We start from the raw sequence: 19,467 nt of genomic DNA on the forward strand, positions 1-19,467 counted from the left end.
CCTCAAGCAGCCTCTCTTCCCCCCTCAGCTAGAAAACCTTGGTGCTGTCAAGGAGTTGGGCCTCTGGGTCTCCACTCCTCCCTTTCTGAGAATGGGCAGGCCCTTTGATACATTATCCAGACTGGTTACTCCAGCTGAGCCCTGTTCTCTTCTGCCTGAAGCCTGGGTCCTAGCCTATGTGTGAGGGCCACTCTGGGGTCTGCCTTCTTCTCAGTCCTCAGCCTACACACAGCATCCAAGAAACTGCCCAAGGCCCCTGCCAAGGTCATGCTAATAACCTGTGGGCTAGTCCATGCTGGTCCAAGAGAGCAACTGTGGAGCCAAATGTGGGAAGAAGTGGCCAAGGAGGGCAGGAACCCATGCCTTGTCTCCCTGCCCCATGTCTGTGTCCATCTGTCCACCCTTCTTTGCCCAGCCCTCCCCGTCCCTGCCTCAGCTCAGGCCCTTGGCTCTCAAGGCCCTAAACCAGCTGCACCCTGGTCACACCGGATCTGGCAAGCTGGCCTCTCCCATTGCTGGGAGACCTAGGGTCAGGCAGGGCTTCTCTTACCTGAATCTCTGTCCCTGTCCCTCCACAGCGGATGCGCTCCAGACTCACAACACAGTCTTCCAAGAGCATGCAGCCCCCTCATCACCTGGCACAGCCTCTACCAGCCGTGGTTTCCGCAGAGCCAGTGAGATCAGCATTGCCAGTCAGGTGTCAGGCATGGCCGAGAACTACACAGCATCCAGCATTGCCCAGAGTGAGTGCTGACCCTGAGGACAGGGTGATAGCAGTGTCTAGCTGGCAGGAAGTAGGTGCTGAGCCCCTGCAGTACCAGGGTACTTCCACACAGTGACTGGTCAGTAGTGCCAGCCGGCAGTGACCTCGCTAGGAGGGTGTGGTCAGAGCAGTTGGGCAAGACTGGGACCTCTGCAGGGGTTTCTAAGGTTTCAACTTTGTTTAGGGTCTTCCCTTGGTTGGGTCCTGGCTCTTTCCTCATATCCTCTCTGCTCTGTTACCAATGTAGGGGCCCCTGGTGTATGTGTATGTCTCAACCATTCCCGTTCTTGCTTCTCAGAGGGTCCCTCATCGCTCAGCCACACCCCCAGCGTCAGACGCCTATCCTTGCTCGCCCTGCCCCCCCCATCCCCTACCACCCAGGGTCCCCGTGCCAGGGCAAGGCAGGTGAGCCCCAACCTGGAGAGGTTCCCCTGCCTCCCTGACTTGGACATCGGAGAAGGTACCCCAGCCACAGCACTCTCCGCTCTAACCCAAGATCACTCACTGTTGCCAAGCATGTCTTAGCAGCCCACTGCTAGGCCCTGTCTGCTGCTTCCTGCTGAGGTTAACAGGGCACACTGCCTTGGGTGGGGAGGAGAGGGAGGGGCTGGAGCTGCCTGGGAGTCCTATCTTGCAGGCCATGGAGAGAACTCAGGGGAGCTAGGCCTCATGAAACAGGCACCACCAGATGGGCACCTATGTGCAGCCACCAGGCATGGCATTCCTCATGCTATTTCTCCCTTGAGGGAGGACACTCAGGTCCCTGGGCCTCACACTCACCCTTCCCCCTCTGCAGTAGGCAAGACACTGGAAAGACAGTGAGCCTTGCCTAGAGGTTGCAGAATTGTCAAACCAAGGTCTCTCTGTGCCTCCTTGAGAGCCTGGGCAGGGTCTAGGGAAGGGACGCTTCTCTGCCACCAACAGCACTGGGACAGCTTATCCTCCTCCAGAAACCCTCATGCCCCTTGGCATTGCCACAAGGTTTTGTACTCCAGGCGGCAAGGCTACCTGAGGGCACTTTGTACACATACTTGCTTGCCTGTCACCAGCCTGGGAGAAAAACCTGCTTTGACTGCACCTGGAGGGCGGGCTAGTCTGAGGTGAACAGTCCTGAGGGTCCCCGTCCTGGGGTCCAAGAGTGCAATCACAACCTTCCTCCTGGCTTCTTCCCGGCAGTTGCTGCCAAGTGGTGGGGCCAGAAGCGAATTGACTATGCCCTGTACTGCCCCGACGCCCTCACAGCCTTCCCCACAGTGGCCCTGCCCCACCTCTTCCACGCCAGCTACTGGGAGTCCACCGATGTAGTCTCCTTTCTGCTGAGACAGGTACCTACTACCCAGACACAACTGGGCCTTACACTGGGTGCCTGGAGCCTACAGCGTGCTGGGTGGGGACAACGTGCACATTCACAGCAGAGATGGGAACTGGTTGGAGTTAGGGGTCATAGACTAGAGACCCTGCCAGATGTCCATTGCCAGCTCCTGGAGATGCTGGGCCTTTTCCAGAGCAGCCATCTAAGCTTGAGCCTGCCCCACAGCCTGACTCTGTTCCCCAGGTCATGCGGCACGACAGCTCCAGCATCCTGGAGCTAGATGGCAAGGAGGTATCAGTATTCACACCGTCACAACCCAGAGAGAAGTGGCAGCGCAAGAGGACCCATGTGAAGCTACGGGTGAGGGTCTTCCGGGTGTCTAGGCCCCAGACGTCATCCTATTTAGTCCCATGAAATAAGAAGCTACATCACACTGCTGCGCCATCTCATCTGACCAATGAGGAGTGAGGTAGGAGCTGGGAGGGAAGAAAGCACAGCAAGATTGTCGCCCTCTCTGGTCGGTTATTGACTGGACCCAGCATGGGCTACCTAACTCAGAACCCAAGCTCAGCCCTCAGACTCACTCACAGAGGTATTAACTGAGCCTAGAAGACCCCAGCTCCATTCCCCCTCCTTACCTCACCTTGCATTCCCCTCCCCAGAATGTGACCGCCAACCACCGGATCAATGATGCAGTTGCCAATGAGGATGGCCCACAGATTGTGACAGGCCGGTTCATGTATGGGCCCTTGGACATGGTCACCCTGACTGGGGAGAAGGTGAGGACATGGTGCCTGGGGTAGTACTTCCATTCTCCTGGCAGGGTACAGGGACTGAGGCCCGGCCATGGCCGGTTTGTAAACAGTGTTCCTGGTGGTTCCAGGTGGATGTGCACATCATGATGCAGCCACCCTCAGGTGAGTGGCTGTACCTGGACACTCTGGTGACCAACAGCAGTGGGCGTGTCTCCTACACCATTCCAGAAACACACCGCCTGGGGGTGGGCGTCTATCCCATCAAGATGGTGGTCAGGTATGTGCCTCTGGTGGGGCAGGCAGAGCAAGGCCAGCCTCCTGAATGTGGGAGGGTGGGACTGGGAGTGGGCCCTGGCTAGTTCTGACGAGCTATCCCTGACCACCAGGGGAGACCACACCTTTGCTGACAGCTACATCACCGTGCTCCCCAAGGGCACAGAGTTTGTGGTCTTCAGTATCGATGGCTCCTTTGCTGCCAGTGTGTCCATCATGGGCAGTGACCCCAAGGTGCGCGCTGGAGCTGTGGACGTGGTGCGGTGAGTGACCTTTAGGGGCCTGATGTGGCTGTCAGAAGGCGGGTGGGCTGCAAGCCAAGTGAAGGAGAATACGGCACACAGCACAGCCTTGAGGACCTGAGCCGGTGCCACCACTGGCTGGTGTACTGTCAAACAAGCTGTCGGCACACTTAATGCCAATGCAGTTCCAAGGATGCCTCCTTTGAGGGTACCTAGGGTACCTGCCAGTCCAGAGAGCTTTGGCACCGCCATTCACCCTCATACCACTGTTCAACTCTGGCCAAGACGCATTTCTTCCTTTCTGTGTGGTGCTGGGCACTGGACCAGGGCCTTGCTCATACAAGGCAAGTGTAGGCACTCTCCCATGAGCGGCCCTCAACCCTCCTTTCACTTTTTGAGACAGGGTCTCACTCACTAAATAATTGCCCAGGCTGCCTTGAATTTGCCATCCCCCTGCCTCAGCCTTTTGAATATATGGGATTACCATCAGAGCAGGTGGGCACCGCAAGGCCCAACTAAAGAAGTACTTTTCTTTTTCTTTTTTTTTAATTGATTTTTATTGAGCTCCACATTTTTTTCTGCTTCCCTCCCTGCCTTTCCCTCCCCTTCAATCCTCTCCCAAGGTCCCCATGCTCCCAGTTTACTCAGGAGATCTTGTCTTTTTATACTTCCCATGTAGATTAAATCCAGGTAGTCTCTCTTAGGGTCCTCATTGTTGTCTAAGTTCTCTGGGATTGTGGTTTGTAGGCTGGTTTTCTTTGCTTTATGTTTAAAAACCACCTATGAGTGAGTACATGTGATAATTGTCTTTCTGTGTCTGGGTTACCTCACTCAAAATCATGTTTTCTAGCTCCATCCATTTTCCTGCACAATTCAAGCTGTCTTTATTTTATTTTATTTCTTTGCTGTGTAGTACTCCATTGTGTAAATGTACCACATTTTCCTTATCCATTCTTCGATCGAGGGGCGTTTAGGTTGTTTCCCGGTTCTGGCTATGACAAACAAAGTTGTTATGAACATAGTTGAGCACATGTCCTTATGGCATGATTGAGCATCCTTTGGATATATACCCAATAGTGGTATTACTGGGTCTTGAGGAAGGTTGTTTCCTAATTTTCTGAGAAATCACCACACTGATATCCAAAGGGGTTGCATTCCCACCAGCAATGCAGAAGTGTTCCCTTTTCCCCACAACCTCTCCAGCATAAGTTGTCGTCAGTGTTTTTGATCTTGGCCATTCTTACAGGTGTAAGATGGAATCTCAGAGTTGTTTTGATTTGCATTTCTCTGATGGCTAAGGATGTTGAGCATTTCCTTAAGTGTCTTTCATCCATTTTAGATTCCTCTGTTGAGAGTTCTGTTTAGGTCTGTACCCCATTTTTTCTATTGGATTATTTGTTCTTTTGATGACCAGTTTCTTAAGTCCTTTGTATATTTTGGAGATCATACCTCTGTCTGATGTGGGGTTGGTGAAGGTCTTTTCCCATTCTGTAGGCTATCATTTTGTCTTTTGACCATTTCCTTTGCTTTACAGAAGCTTTTCAGTTTCTGGAGGTCTCATTTACTAATTGTTTCTCTCAGTGTCTGTGCTGCTGGGGTTATATTTAGGAAGTGGTCTCCTGTGCCAATGTGTTCAAGTGTACTTCCTACTTTCTCTTCTATGGGGTTCAATGTGGCTGGCTTTATGTTGAGGTCTTTGATCCATTTGGACTTGAGTTTTGTGCATAGTGGTAGATATGGGTCTATTTTCATTTGAAGTACTTTTCAATGGCCCAAATGAGCTCTAGCTGGGCAGGAGAGAGGGAGGCTCAAGGAGAACAGCCATGGGACACGCCTGCCCCTTGCCTCTGCAGACACTGGCAGGACCTGGGCTACCTCATCATCTATGTGACTGGTCGACCGGACATGCAGAAGCAGCGGGTAGTGGCATGGCTGGCTCAGCACAACTTCCCTCATGGCGTGGTGTCCTTCTGTGATGGTCTGGTGCATGACCCGCTGCGGCACAAGGCTAACTTCCTGAAGCTGCTCATCTCTGAGGTGGGGCCTGGGAGCACTGGGTTAAGGAGGGGAGGGCTAGAAGACCCAGCCTGTGCCCATGGTTGTCTCATCCACAGTTGCACCTGCGTGCGCATGCGGCCTACGGTTCCACAAAGGATGTGGCAGTCTATAACTCCATCAACCTGTCTCCCATGCATATCTACATTGTGGGCCGGCCCACCAAGAAGCTGCAGCAACAGTGCCAGGTGAGTCGGGGCACACTGAAGGGCACATGTGGGGAGCTTGGGGAGTACCAGGCTGCTTAACAACCCACCCCATCACTCCTCTACAGTTCATCACGGATGGCTATGCGGCACACCTGGCCCAGCTCAAGTACAATCATCGGGCACGTCCAGCCCGAAACACAGCCACACGCATGGCCTTGCGCAAGGGCAGCTTTGGCCTACCTGGCCAGGGTGACTTCCTGCGCTCCCGGAACCACCTGCTCCGCACCATCTCAGCCCAGCCCAGTGGGCCCAGCCATCGGCATGATCGGACACAGAGCCAGATGGACAGTGAGCAGCGGGGCCAGCGCAGCATGAGTGTGGCGGCCAGCTGCTGGGGCCGTGCCATAACAGGCCGCCTCGAACCCGGGGCAGCCACAGGACCCAAGTAGGACACCATTAGGAGCCGCTGTAGTCTCCATGGTGCTAGGCCAGGGCACCAGCCCCACTGGGAGGCCTGGCCTGTGCACATATAGGTGGCTGGGACAAGCACAGATGTGGCCTGAGAGCTTGTCCCAGGGCCCCTTGGAAGACATGGCCATGCCAACACAGTCCTCCCGGCCTTGCCTCATGCCCTAGGCTCTAAGGAGCCCAGCTTGTCATGGAAGCTGGCAGGATGTCCAGCCCATGATGGAAGAGGAACCAGGATGGGCCACCTAGCCCAGCCCGGGAGGCATTCCTGGACATCTTGCCCTGTGTTGATCTCTCAGCCTCCTGGTGCCAAGCATGGGTATAAAGCCCAGCCTACCACCTGTGTCCACTGGCACCCCTTCCCATTTGGTAGCAGCTCCAGCGGGGGTCCAGCCTGCTTCTTGTTGACTCCGGTTCTCAACTGTCCAACCTCACTGGTTTTGCACTGGTTTTTGAGAGTGGAGACCTGTTACCATCTCTCTTCTGGCTCCAGACATGTTGACATGCATGAAACCCAGTATCTGCTGACCCAGGGCCTGTCACCACACAGAATATTCCAGTGTGGCAAATCTTCATACAAGCAGGAGAGAAAGGCTAAATCTTAATTTCTGCCACCTGCCTGGCCTGCCAGCACTGTGGCAGCCCAATAGCGGTCTCAAGACTGCTGCCCACCCATCCACCTGCCCACCCAGAGCTCAGTGCAGTCACAGGACTGGTGTCATTCCGGGTCCTGAGCACAGCACAGGCGCAAGGCCAGCAAAGTGCGTAGCCAGCTCCTTCCTGGTAACCCACCTTGGGCAGCTGGGCCTGTGAAGCCTGGCCTCCACCTCCACCTCCTCGCCTGCCATGGGCTGGGGCCCCATGCCATGGCTGCTGCCCGCCGCGTTTCTACACCTTTCTACTTCTCCATCTGGTTTCTATAAGGTTTTTTACCAGGCAGTCCGCGGCTGCTTCCTTTTCTTAGCTCAGCGTCAGTGCAGCCTGCTACATTAGGAACACCCAGCACTGTGACAGGGTCCCACTCAGTCTGGCCTGTGGGCCCTGCACCTGGTCCACTCGGCAAGCTGTGGGCTTCTCGCCTCACCAGACCCACAATTCCACCAACTTCCTACTCTGGGGCCGGTGGAGCTCTTAGGTTTTCTTAATGCCATTCTGTTTAATGTCTACTCCAAGAAGCCACAGCTTGCTTCGTCAGCTTAAGGGCAGACAGCCATTTTATTTCTCCCTAAACAAGGACGGGTCCCACACTCTGGGTCTGAGCCCTGCCTTCCCCGCAGCACTGAGCACAATTCTCTTGCACCTTCCCTGCGCTGACTGAGCCCACCTAGCTCAGGCCAGCTGTCCAGCGACGGGGCTCTACCTGAGGAGCTGCCACGCTGGACTGAGACTCAGGGCCGCATGGCTAGGCTGAGTAGGTAGGCGTACAGGAGCCGCTGACTTTGCTGTAGAGATATGTGCATCACAGGGGCGTGAGATGCCCTGCCATGGTGGGCCTAGACAGAAAGAAAGCTATTTATTTTGTGCAGAGAAAAAAAAACTGTTTGGAGAGGCGAGACCTTCATGGTTTTCCCTTAAGATGTAGCTTTGCTGTTTCCAGCGTTCTGTATAAAGCAGTGATTATTTTATGGACCAAGATTCTGAGGAACCGTCACAATGAAAGTGCAATATCTGCCCCCACCACTCCCACCCCTGAAAGAGGCTGCTGGCCCGACAATCACTGCCCCACTAGGGGTTCCAGTGGCCAGTGCCCCCTCCCTCAGTCCCACCCCGTCTTGCCTCAGCCTAGGTGACTAGCCATTGGGAGAAGCGCCTGGAAGCCTCTGGCCACCTGCAATAAAGGCCAGGGAAGCCCTGGGGTCAGCAGGCTTGGTTTCTCCCCCTGGGCAGCCCCCTCGTGGCTCAGAATGTCCCTGCCTGCCCAGCTGCCAGCCATGCCAAGGACAACAGCAATAGTCCCCTAGGGCTCTCCCAGGGCCCTTAGCCATAGATGGTGAGACGGCAGCCTTCCGCCAAACTTCACTCAAGTCTGCTTTCTGCTTCCCTTACTATTTCCTTTGGCTCATTCTCTTGAAGAAGCCCCACTTTTACAGAAACTAGGAGAGGAAGGTCAAAGTCCCTTAAAAATACCAAAAATGTTTACAGTGTCAGGTGCTGAGCTGCAGGGCTCAGGCCTGGCCATTCGTAACCAAAGGGTGAGGCAGACCTTGTTGACTGCCACCCACCCCAGGCCTGTTAGAATAGAAGCCTTAGTCACTCCCTTCCCATCCGCAGTCCCCAGGACTGAGCCTCAATGCCACCCAGCACCAACCACCTGCCTTCTCTTTGATTTCTAAAGAAGGATTCAGCAAAGAACCCTCCCCTACCCCCTTCCTGGTTCTGTGTGAGCTGCCCACCACCCTGCCCTGTGACATCTTCACATCTCAGCCCCCTCCCATGTGTCCTTGTCATCTGTTTCTCTGGACGATGTGTGAACCATGTCCTGACCCCATCCCTGCTGTCCTTGCATCGTCTGGCCTGAGTGTGCTCTCTGTATACCGTGTCACAGTCTGTTACACCAATTAAAGAAGCAGGAGGCTTCCTTCTGGTCTCATTACTGTGGCGGCACCGTGGGTCTCCTGGCGTGTGCGTGGGGACATCCACTGCAGTGACACATGCTAACTAACCACTGTGACATCAGCACAGACCTGCTCCCCAGGGGACACAGCCTGGCTCTGGTGGAACAGGACACAGCAATGGCCTGATGAGCTCACCCTAAGGACCAAAGCTGAATTTGACTCAGCCAGGGTAGGGTCAGGTCTGGTCCTGGTTGAGTCAACTGAGGAGGAGCTGGGTGGCTAGTAGTTTTTGTTCATTACCACCAAAGGATATGCCAGCTTTCCAAAGATAATAAGCACATCTCTTTATAAGTCAAATGGCAATAGTTCCGCCCCTAGTATAGAAAGCAACAAGACAGGAACTCGGTGACCAAGATCATTTAATACTGACACTACACTCTCCCAATCTGGTGCTTAGGAGGCCACCCACTGCATCCAAGAGGATCTAGGCCTGGGCCAGAGGCCACCCACAGGAGAAAAGGCCGATTGGGTCCATCTGTCTCCAAGCCACCAACAGTAGTTCACAGACCTGGGGTACCAGGGCCCTCAGGGGAGTAGGCCCGCTCGCATCTGGAAGGCCAGACCGTCCCCTCGGGTGGCTTGCTGAGAAAGCAAACAGGATAGAAACATGAGATACTGAGTGTAGATACCATGTGGGCACAGCATGGGCAGAGTGGTTACACCAACCTTGTTGATCTCTCTGTGCCGTTCTTTGGTTACGATTTCCTCTAAAACCTCACCGTCTCCCTTGATGAGCCTGGGGGGTAGGGGGGGTCAAAGGGGATCAGCTCACCAAGTAAGAGTCTGGGACTCTCACCAAGTAAAAGAACAAAAACCACCCAAGCCAAGGGACCCCAGGGGAAGCCCGACCATCTCTCAAGGGGGGAGCCTGGCCACTCATCCCAACCACTACTCAGGACAGAATGGAGACAGTTCAGGTAGGCTCTCTGTCGCAGCAACCATCTGAAAAAACGGCAAGGCCCTTTCAGTCCTGCCACTACTCAAGGGGCACAGGGAATAACAGCTGGGATATCACCCTATAAATGACCATTTTCCTCATATTTGTGACAGAAGTGGCTACAGCATCCCACCCCCAAGAGCACATCCTCCCGACTGTACTGAGGGCAGGACTAGCAACTGTGCCTGCTGCTCCACACCTTGTGCGTCCTGTCTCTGGGTCCACCACCTTGCGAATGACACTCTGTCGAGCGTCCCACTCCTCCTTTGTCATGGGCTTCATGGCCTGGATACGAGACTTCTGCTCATCAGTCAGGACTGGAACAGAATACAGAGTGGGTGTCAGACCCGGGAAGAGCACCTTCTCCCCACTGCATAGTGGCCCACACAGTACCTGGGCCATCGTTGTCTTCCCCAGCTGATCTGTGCCACTGATCCAGTGAGGGGCCAGGCAGAGCCTCAGCCGGGTGCACCACCACTGCCTTCTCCTTGGCTTTCCTCCTCAGCTTCTTCTTCCGTTTCTTCTTCTTCCTCTTCTTCTTATCCTTGTGCTTCCCGTGCTTCTTCCGGCCATCGCTGGAGGATGAGGACGATGCGGAGCTGGAAGAACTGGAAGAGGAGGAGGAAGAGCTGGACCTCGTTGTCCTCCGGGCCTTGTGCTTGCTTCTCTCTGTGATGCAGGGAGAAGATAAGGCCTCTGTCCCCTGCTCTGCCCTGGGGCAGCCTCTTCTCGGTAGGACCCTCCCAACCGGTTCCCCAAGAGCATCTTTGGAACCTTCTTTGGGGTTCTGGAAGGTTGGCAGGGTGGCCAGGCCCGACCTCAAAGGCCCAGCACATTAAAGCATGAATAAGGAACACCCTCCACTTCACCGGGCCTCCTCCCCATCCGAGGGCCTCAGTCCGGGTTCTACACCGAATCACTTGCTCCCTAGGGGCGGGCCCGACAGATGCAAGCCTCCCGCAGCTCAGAGCCGCACACCCCTTTCCCGGTCCCTATGGTCCTCACCCTCAGACGCACTCCTGGCCTTGTGACCTTGGGATTTGGAGGCTGAACAGTTCCTGGAGGCGTCCTTACTACTCTTCTTGCTTCGCTTTTCTGACCCCCGTCGACTCCGCGATCGACTGCGACTCCTCGAGCGCTTGCGAGAGCCAACGTGAGCCATAACAAAGCGGGCTAGAGACCGGAAGAGACGCGTTTAACCTGCGGCTCCTCTTGGGCACGTCCGCAGAGTAGATCCAAACTCAGTGCCAACGGGGCCTGGTCCTCGGGGCAGCTAGTACCCATTCCCGCCCGAGAGCCTTGCGCTTGGCGACCCCAGCTCCTCCGACTCCGCACCGCGGACCCTTTAAGGGCCCGCCCCGCCCACACGCCTGCGCACTGGACTCTGCGCGGCGGGCGCGGGGAACTCCTCAGCTTTCCTCAACTGCGAGAAGGCGGCCTGGCTGCCCAGAGAGGAGTCTCGCAGCCGACCGATGCCCTCGTCAACCACCAGTCTACAGTATGCCTCCGTGAGGAAATAGCAGCCTGTCGGGGTTTTCCGGTCCGCTTCTGAGATGGGGCCGTCCTGAAATACCGTCTGTCCGGGTGTAGTTGTCCTTGTTGCCTTTAGTTCCGGACCCTGGGTTCCGCTTCTGGCAGCCCGACTTCCAACAAGAAGTGGTGTCTTTACCTGGGTGGGAGTCGGGTTGTGGCCCTGCACCAGCCGCAAGCCCTCGGGTCTCTCACTCCTGAAAGCCACCCTCCTACTGTTTTTCCTGGTTAGTCTGCCGGTCTGTCCACTCCACCAGACTGAGAACTCCGACAGACTGAAGACAGCTGGTATTTCTAATGTCACTCACTGCTGGAGGTCGCAAATCTAGTTGCCCATCAGGAGCCAGGGATCATAACAACCAACCTAGGAATGAATCCCCGGCCTGTGGGTGTCTAGCTGAGACTGATTTGGAGGGAGATGTTTCTGTATCTCAGCACTTTCCCCAAGTACCTAGACTTACAACGGAAGTCCCCAGGAATATGTAACCCGAACAGCGCACAGCTATGTGCACCCCTCAATCTCCAAACCACCAGTTTCAAGCTCTTAAATAACAACAGGAAACAGAGGGCTGTTATAAAGTGCTTTATAAATGTCAACTCGTCACAACACCCAGGCTGCAAACAAATTCAGAGCTGCCCAGCTGGACACGCCAGAACAGAGGCTTGAACCCAAAAAGTCTGGCTCCCCACTCGCCAGCACTGCTGATAGACCAATGAACCCCACTTAAATCCCTGGGAGCCACCCTATCCAAGGAGTCACTGACTGGGTCCCCCACCCGAGGCAGAGCTCCCCAGGGAGCAGGCTGAGGCTGGACATCACTGGAAATCACATTCTTTGGGGCTCCTTCCCTTCCTGAACCTGCTCCACCCTTGACCTCAATACTTCATCTAAACTCGACTTGTCTTCCAGCAGTTCTGTCCTAAGACAGCTCATCTGTCCAAAGAGTGACCGAGGAGTCAGCGTGTCCCTTTGACCCAAGGAGGGTCATGGCTATAGAGTTTATTTCTGCCCTCCCCACCCAAGATGGCAGTTTCCTGCTGCCATGGCACTAACACCACTGGGGGACCAGGCTCAAGTCAGTGCACATACATCTACCACGGCAGACTCCTCCCGGGTGAAGCCATCACCGAAGCCCTCATCGTCCACTAGCTCTGGCTTCTGGCAGCACATAGGACAGAGGCGGTTTCGAACAGCAGATGCCCGGAGCCAGATGACAAGGTTCCAGCGCTCTCCGGTGCCCAGGGGCCGAGCCCCATGCAGCTGGCCACCACGGTGCAGGATACCCTGGCCCACCACATGATTCACTTCCAGGGGTTCCATCAGGGCTGCAGGTGCCTGAAGATGGTAAGGTTCAGGGTGGAGTACTCATGACTGCCTGGGCCCTAAATGGTGGGGCTCACTCACCTGGAAGAGGCCCCCAAAGTATAGGGCACCTCCTGTGAAGGCCTTGCCCAGAGCCACATTGAGGGTGAGCTCGGCATTGTCGTAGTGGCATCCCAGCTCCAGGTCCTGGCCCAGCGCATACTTGACCACAAAGGCACGGTGGCTATCAAGCTGGCCCCCACCACACTCTGGGTACAGCAAGGCCAGCAGTGGCTGCAGGAAGCGCTCCCGCAATGGTGTCACCAGTGGCTCATCTAGGCCTAGCTCGTGCATCAGTACCTAAGGAGGATTCCCAGGAATCAGCAGGGAGACTTGGGGAACCTCACCCTGCATCCCCACAATTCTTGCCAGAGATGTTGCTAAGTGCAAGAGCTGCTTGCTTTCCTGGTGCTCTGGGTTCAGAACAAGGTGACTTTTGCACCCTAGTACACAGGCAGGCCTCACCCACCCCATAGTTGTTCATGGTGTTGGGCCTTCCCTTGGGCATGTCCGACTGCTCGAAATGCTCCAGCTCCTCCAGCAGGGCCTGGCAGAACTCCGCCGAGAACACAGGCACCCGGTAGATGCGCTTCTCCTCTGAGGAAGGAGGGGCAGACTGTGGGACAGGAGCTCCCACTCAACCTCGTGAGCCAGCTCGTCTTAAAGTCATCTTAAAGCCTCAAGCCTGCTCCCTCTGTACAATGGGAATAGTAATAAACTCCCTGAACCTAGCCGGATGATCCATAAGTGAACGAAAGAATAGACGAATTAATGAATAAAAGATTCCCTGGCAGACTGCTCCTCCTGCTGGCCTTCCCGGCTCCTGGTGACTATTTCCAGCCCGGAGATGAGAGTTAAAGTGCCCGCCTCCCATACCCAGGTATCTCAAGCTGCCACCACCCTGCCCCCCCACCCCCCACCAGTGCTGGCTCGTGATGGGGTTGAAGGGTCTCACCTGACACTATCTCCAGCTGCTGGAGAAGGCCCTCAAGGTCTGCACCCGGGGATCCACTGTATTCAGCTGCAGCCACAAACTCAGGGGCCAGAGCCGCATCCTGGGACAGAACACGGGGCAGCTGTGGAAAGTCCAGCCCCCAACCAGGGCAGCATCCTCCAAGCTCCCAGGCCGGCCTGTACCTGCAGTGAGCAGTAGACATCAGGCCTCGCTGGGTGGTAGGTGCTGGCAATGAGGGCTTTTCTGGCAGCTGATTCCGGCCCCAGCCTGCGGCGGCGCCCCACCTCCTGCTCCAGCTGGAACGGCAAAGGCAGTTATGCACTGGGACCACCCACCTCCAAGCCATGAGAAGTAAATGAAGCCCAGGAAGGCCAAAGCGGGACCCAGGTTAGAAGGCAAGTCTGCCTATACTTCTGAACCTGACAGAGTTCTCTGCAGGTGTCAAGGTGTCCTGATAGCTGAAATGGGGGTGGTGGCCCCGACTATGCCACTCAGCTGGTGAGAAGGGGACGCTGGGGGCAATTTGGTCTTTCTCAATCTCTCTCCTGGGCCAGGACCTGGGAGTGGGAGGAAGTGAAAGCAGGAACTGGGGAAAGAGGGCTAAGAAGTCCTTCGGAATCAAGGGCTCCAGAGGAAGGGCTGGCGGGGGTGCCGTACCTCCTCCAAGAGTTGCTGGAAGTCTTTGGAACTGACGCAGCCTCGGCTGCGCAGGAGCTGCGAGCAGAAAGGTCAGTTAGCAGGGCTATGTGACCCTGTCAATAAACATCTCTGAGCCTCAGCGTCCCCCACCCCTGTCACGCCGATGAGAGTGACAGGATCAATAGGTCTGAAAACTTCTGTTCAGCGCATTCGGCACGCGTGTTCTCAGGTTCCTAGGGAGCTGCCGTGCTGCAGCGAGAGGCCTCGGGCAAAGCCAGTCCTGGTGTCCGGGCCCCTCCTGCGCCCCCCGCTCACCGGGCCATAGTCACGGCGCAACTGCTGCTCGTCCCGGAAGCGCAGGTGGAGCCCGTAGCGCGCCACGTACAGGTTCTGAGAGCAGAAGCAGGCGCAGCGGCAGAAGCGTCGCCGAGCGGCCGTCGCCATGGCGAAGCGGCCGCGCTAGCAGCCTAGCGGCAACTTCCGGGTGCCTCCCCGCCGAAAGCCAGGCGCCGGCAACCAAGGGGCCGCTGTAAATTCTCATCTACAGAGAGGAACGCAGACAGGGCAGGAACCCGTCTAGAAGGCGGCTTCCCGGGCGAGGCGGGGATATTTCCAGCACAGGGCTGGAAACCCTTTACATAGGAATGAGCTGGAACGGTCACAGGACGCACGCAGTGCAGGACTCAGAACCTTTATTTTAAAGCTGCCCTGTCTCCTTTTAGAAATTTCTTTGCGGAGCCGTCTGATGCAGCACTCAGAACGGTTAGGGTTCTGAGGTACGACCGCGGCAGTGTCTGTGCGGCTAAGCTCGAGTTTGGCCTTCACTACCGGTCCCTACACGCTCCGTTCTAGCGTCACCTCCGGCCGTTCTCCCGTGGGATGCAGGGGGGGGTGGGCGTGGTCTGCCGCGGGCACGCCCCTCGCCCTGGTCAAGTTCAAGAACTTCTGTTGAGGTCTTCCAAGATTCTTCTGGGAGACTCACCACTGCACACACAGCGGGCGCAAGGGCAGGTCTACAAGGCCGTGTCGCTCAGGGTAACCGAGGTGCCTAGAAAGGAAGGAAGTCAGTCGCCTGGAACGGGTCAGTGAACCCTCTTCATAGAAGTTCAGAATTTGAATAGTGACCAGAAGTTCAAAAATGAATAACAGCTTCAGTGAACCCTTCCTGAACCCTTTCAGCTTGGAATGGTCACGGAGTGGTGGCAAAGCCCTTACCCCATTACCCAGTTTCTCAACTCCATCACTATAGCAAACATCACATCAGGTACCAACCTGACACTGTGAAACCAAGGCTCCGTGGTGCAATGTCCAGTCTAGGCATCCAGTCAGGAACGCTATGGGATCTGAGCCCAGGAGTGTGCCCTGTTAGTGCCTTCGGGCCCTCCCACCACAGGGGTCTCTGAGTGGGGGAACCCAGATGTGTCTTCTCTTAGGGCAGCTTGGTATGGTTTCACTACGGGGGGGGGGGGGGGGGGGAGGGGTGTCACACGATAAGTGCCAGCGTGCATGGACACACTCGTGCATCCTCATGCAGCCACATTAACCTGTTCATACTCACTAGCAAACTCTCCATCCAGAAGCATCTCCCAGTGATGGCAATGCTCTTACAGTCTCTCACATAGGCGTTCACCCCCACACAGCACAACCCAGATTCTTTTTCTATGGCAAGCCCAGCTCTGTCCTACCTGTGACCGTTACAGAAGCTCTGGACCCAAGAGGGGAGAGTGGTCTTCCTCTCCAACTGTGATCATCAGCCCCTTTGGAGAGCCAAGGCTCCATCTACCAAAGTCCTCATGCTCTCCCTAGAACCATAGGAAGCTACAAATGGCTGCTTGATGGGCTACACCCTGGCTGCACAGGAGCAGTGGAACTCTTCCCAGTGTGAGTGTGCAAGGCGTGCAGGTGAGTGTGGGCCAGCATGGCAAGCTGCAAACTCCCTGCTTGTGTAACTAATTAGCATAAACGGATTGGCTTAAAACAGCAGACTTTCTTTCAGGATCCTGGTGGCCAGAAGTTCGAAAGTCAAAAACTGATGAGCTCTGGCTTCAGAGAGAATCAAACTGAACCATCCTCCTGCAAGGGGCTCAGAAGGTAGGGCAGGCTCTGCATCCTCAGGCTTCTGAGGTGCTCTGCATGGCTTCATGCCAGCCTGTGGTTCTCCACCTTCCTAACGCTACAACCCTCTAATGCCGTTCCTCATGTTGTGACGACCCCAAATCATAAAATTATTTTCATTTCTACTTCATAACTGTCATTTTGCTACTGTTATGAATTGTAATATAAATATCTGTGTTTTCTGATGGTCTTAGGTAACCCCTGTGAAAGGGTCATTTAACCCCCTAAAGGGGTTATGATCCACAGGTTGACCTCTGGCCTACACACACACACACACACACACACACACACACACACACACATGCACACATGTGCATATGCACCTAAACGTGGCCAACGGAACCATGGCTAACATTTTCAATGTTACCTATGTGCAATTTAGTCTTTACCACTTCCATTCTTGACACAGGAAAGTGAATGGCAGTGGGGTCAGTTGGATTGACCATCCAAGGTCACGCAGCTTATAAATGGTAGATAAGGAACTGAACTCAAGCCCGACACCCTGTTGTTCCTAAAGGGGCAGCCCAGTCTCCAACAGCACATCTCCCCTCAGATGTGAGGTCACTGGGCTGCAGGAAGCCCAGCCTCTTTGTCCAAAGAAGAAGAGTCCTGCCAGAACCCTCTTCCTCTGCAGAACCTGGCTCCCTGACCCTGAACCAGCCTGCCAAGAAGCTGTTTAAAGTTTCACACTTGTCTCGATTTCTCCGGAATCCCCTGCCATCCAGAAGTTACTTATCATCTCAAAGTTACTTATCACCCTGCCTGCCCACTGATTTCTAGGAGCCTGGCCCTCCACACAGCCACCACAGCCCTGCTTCGCCTGACTGAGTTTCATGGTTTATAGTTTGCAGGGTCAGTAGGGTCCATTTGTCCCTTAGAGTGCCTCTCCCCTAGCACCATTAATCATGCAAGCAGTGTCTCCATGCCCCTGCCCCAGTCTGAGCTCAGTCACTAAGGGGAACAGCAGCAGGATACTTCACAGGAAGCTCTGAGTCACAAGTACAGTTAAGCCAGTACTGGCCTGGGGCTCCTGTGATCACACATACCATTACTTTAATCACATGTGTGTCTGTGTATGGGCACATGATGGGGAACCTCCTTCAGCCAATGGCCTTTAAGAGGCTGGACCAGGTTGGGGCATGATTTTGGGTACCCAAAAAGCCGCCGTCCCGCCCAGCTCACTCTCTCTACCATGCTCCACACCTTGAGGTTGGACCCCCATTCCTGTTCCATGAGTTTTCTCTTTTAATAAAGAAAAACCTTAGGATACTCTGTTCGGAGTTAGCTGGGGATTATTTGACTCGTGTTCAGCATCAGGCACATGCCTGAGCATGCAGGTGCCCCCAGCGCTCAGAAGCGCTGGATCTGCATGGAGCTGGAGTTGCAGATGGTCAAGAGCTGCCAGATGTGGGTGCTGGAACCACACTCAAGCCGTCTCTTATACTGTGAGAGTGCACACATGCACACACGTGGAGGTCAAAGGACAGCTTTGTGGAGCTGGCTCTCTCTTTACACCTCACCTCAGATTCTGGGTCATCAGACTCTAGAAGCAGGCACATGACATGATGTTCCTTGAGTCCATTCATTGAAGGACATTCAGCTCTGTGTCTAGGTGCATCTTTGTGCAGGCAAATGGCTTGCAGCTACTTGCTGTCCCATCACTGTTGACAAGTTCCTTTTACTCCACTCTGTCACCTGGGTTCTCTTCTCAAAGGTGTGTACTATGTCTGTGGGTCTATCTCTGGGCTCCCTCTTCTGTTCCCTTAAACTCTGGGCTCCTCTACCAACACCACGATGTCCTGAGGATTGGCATTTTTATAGTAACTTTTTAAAAAAATTCCTATTTTAAGATTGGCTTATTTTATTTGTACAAATGTCTTGCCTGCGTATAGGTCTGTGTACTATGTGCATACAGTGCCCACGGAGGCCAGAAGAAGGTACTGAGTGCCCTGGAATTGGAGATACAGATAGCTGTGAGCCATCATGTGGGGGCTGGGCACCGAACCCAGTTCCTCTGCTAAAGCTGCCCGTGCTCTTCACCAGCGAGCCACCTCTCCAGCCCCCGTTATTCACAATTTCATATGTGTACAGAATGTGTCTTGGTCATCTACTCCCAAGACACCCCAACACGCTCCCCTCCGTTCCTTCTGTCCTTTATTTTTTCTTTTCTTTTATCCTTTGTAACCCCGAGTCCATTCGGTGCTGCCTGCTGGGATGACTGATATTGCTGGCTTGACGTTATGCAGGTGACCATAGTTACAGTAGGCTCAGAAGAGCAATGGCCGGGACGTGTTCAGGAGACAGCATCTCACTGTGCTCCTCCCTACCCTAGCTGTTCATTCCTCTCGCTGCCTTCCACGAAGCTTTGGTAAGGAGGTTGACAGGATGTGCCGTGCAGGGATGGGCCATGTACAGATGTGCCGTGCAGGGCTGTGCCGTGCAGGGCTGTGCCGTGCAGGGCTGTGCCGCGCAGGGCTGTGCCGTGCAGGGCTGTGCCGTGCAGGGCTGAGCATCTAGTCATCACTTACTCTCAGTGTTTGGACCAGTTCTGAGTCTCTGCTGAAAAGAGCTGCTCTGGGCAAGGCTAAGAGCAGCACTTGTCTGTAAGTGCACATATTTAGAAGGAGATGGACATGTCACTTAGCAAAATGTACTTCCTGAGCTTTGGACTTTGGGACAGGTTTACAGTGTGTGGTGGCTAGTTTTCATATCAACTTGACCCAAGCTAGAGTCATCTGAGAGGAGGGATGAGAAATTGAGAAAATAAGAAAACAAGATTGGTTTATAGTCAGACTTATAGGGCCTTTCCTTAATTAATGACTGACATGGTAGGGAATAATACGTTGAGGGTGAGGGGACCCCAGGGCAGGTAGTCATGGTTGCACCCACAAGATACAAGCCACAAAACAGCTCCCCTCCATGGCCTCTGCATCAGCTCCTGCCACCAGGTTCCTGCCCTGCTTGAGTTCCTGCCCCAACTTCCCTTGGTGATTGTCTGTTCCCTGGATTGCTTTTGGTCGTGGTGTTTCATCACTGCAATAGGAACCCAAACTAAGACACACAACCAGCCATGAGTTCCATCCTGTGCATCAGACCTCAAGCTCCATTAGAAAGTAGTTGGTTCTTTCCACAACAGTCGTGCCACTACAGCACCCGTGAGTGCATCTCGCCTGGCAGGTTGGTATTGTCACAATCAGGATTCACTATATAAGACCATAGATGGCTTTTCTCCCCACTGTGGCCCGCCTGCACCTTCCCACCCTGTGAAACCCATCCTGCAGGAGGAAGTTTGCGGG

General features: G+C 54.7%; 3 protein-coding genes across 15 annotated transcripts in view; 1 reads left to right on the forward strand and 2 right to left on the reverse strand.

The window, feature by feature from the left end:
• The window catches only part of Pitpnm2 (phosphatidylinositol transfer protein membrane associated 2), a 137,923-nt gene extending 129,328 nt beyond the window's left edge, over nucleotides 1-8,595 (forward strand). For 8 of the 12 annotated variants that reach the window (XM_085679091.2, XM_085679107.2, XM_085679097.2 and 5 more), the window contains 10 exons: nucleotides 579-743; nucleotides 1,062-1,223; nucleotides 1,940-2,088; nucleotides 2,319-2,435; nucleotides 2,738-2,854; nucleotides 2,959-3,107; nucleotides 3,217-3,366; nucleotides 5,199-5,382; nucleotides 5,460-5,588; nucleotides 5,675-8,595. In XM_085679091.2, the coding sequence (XP_085535217.2) occupies nucleotides 579-743; nucleotides 1,062-1,223; nucleotides 1,940-2,088; nucleotides 2,319-2,435; nucleotides 2,738-2,854; nucleotides 2,959-3,107; nucleotides 3,217-3,366; nucleotides 5,199-5,382; nucleotides 5,460-5,588; nucleotides 5,675-5,998 (1,646 nt within the window). In that variant the 3' untranslated portion in view covers nucleotides 5,999-8,595. The remainder of the gene's footprint in view (nucleotides 1-578; nucleotides 744-1,061; nucleotides 1,224-1,939; nucleotides 2,089-2,318; nucleotides 2,436-2,737; nucleotides 2,855-2,958; nucleotides 3,108-3,216; nucleotides 3,367-5,198; nucleotides 5,383-5,459; nucleotides 5,589-5,674) is intronic. The other 4 variants (XM_085679121.2, XM_085679131.2, XM_085679129.2 and 1 more) reach the window with 1 other exon arrangement.
• Nucleotides 8,596-8,974: 379 nt separating this feature from the next.
• Nucleotides 8,975-11,057, reverse strand: Arl6ip4 (ARF like GTPase 6 interacting protein 4). Its single transcript, XM_048447260.3, has 5 exons — nucleotides 10,575-11,057; nucleotides 9,963-10,238; nucleotides 9,769-9,886; nucleotides 9,299-9,368; nucleotides 8,975-9,214 (listed from the first exon to the last, which is right to left on the reverse strand). The coding sequence occupies exons 1-5, from the start codon at nucleotides 10,729-10,731 to the stop codon at nucleotides 9,158-9,160; spliced, it is 678 nt and encodes a 225-aa protein (XP_048303217.1). The 5' UTR covers nucleotides 10,732-11,057; the 3' UTR covers nucleotides 8,975-9,157.
• A 610-nt stretch (nucleotides 11,058-11,667) lies between these two features.
• Ogfod2 (2-oxoglutarate and iron dependent oxygenase domain containing 2) lies at nucleotides 11,668-14,662 on the reverse strand. 2 transcript variants are annotated; one of them, XM_048447257.3, is made up of 7 exons: nucleotides 14,372-14,662; nucleotides 14,075-14,131; nucleotides 13,600-13,713; nucleotides 13,418-13,517; nucleotides 12,932-13,059; nucleotides 12,505-12,762; nucleotides 11,668-12,435 (listed from the first exon to the last, which is right to left on the reverse strand). In XM_048447257.3, exons 1-7 carry the CDS (start codon nucleotides 14,498-14,500, stop codon nucleotides 12,172-12,174), a joined length of 1,050 nt encoding a protein of 349 aa, XP_048303214.1. In that variant the 5' UTR covers nucleotides 14,501-14,662; the 3' UTR covers nucleotides 11,668-12,171. The 2 variants fall into 2 exon arrangements, with proteins under 2 accessions (XP_048303214.1, XP_048303215.1); XM_048447258.3 differs by lacking the exon at nucleotides 14,075-14,131.
• Nucleotides 14,663-19,467: the final 4,805 nt, after the last annotated feature.

Source organism: Myodes glareolus, chromosome 2 (genome assembly GCF_982192425.1).
Source record: "Myodes glareolus chromosome 2, mMyoGla1.1, whole genome shotgun sequence".
In the NCBI taxonomy this organism is placed as follows: domain Eukaryota; kingdom Metazoa; phylum Chordata; class Mammalia; order Rodentia; family Cricetidae; genus Myodes; species Myodes glareolus.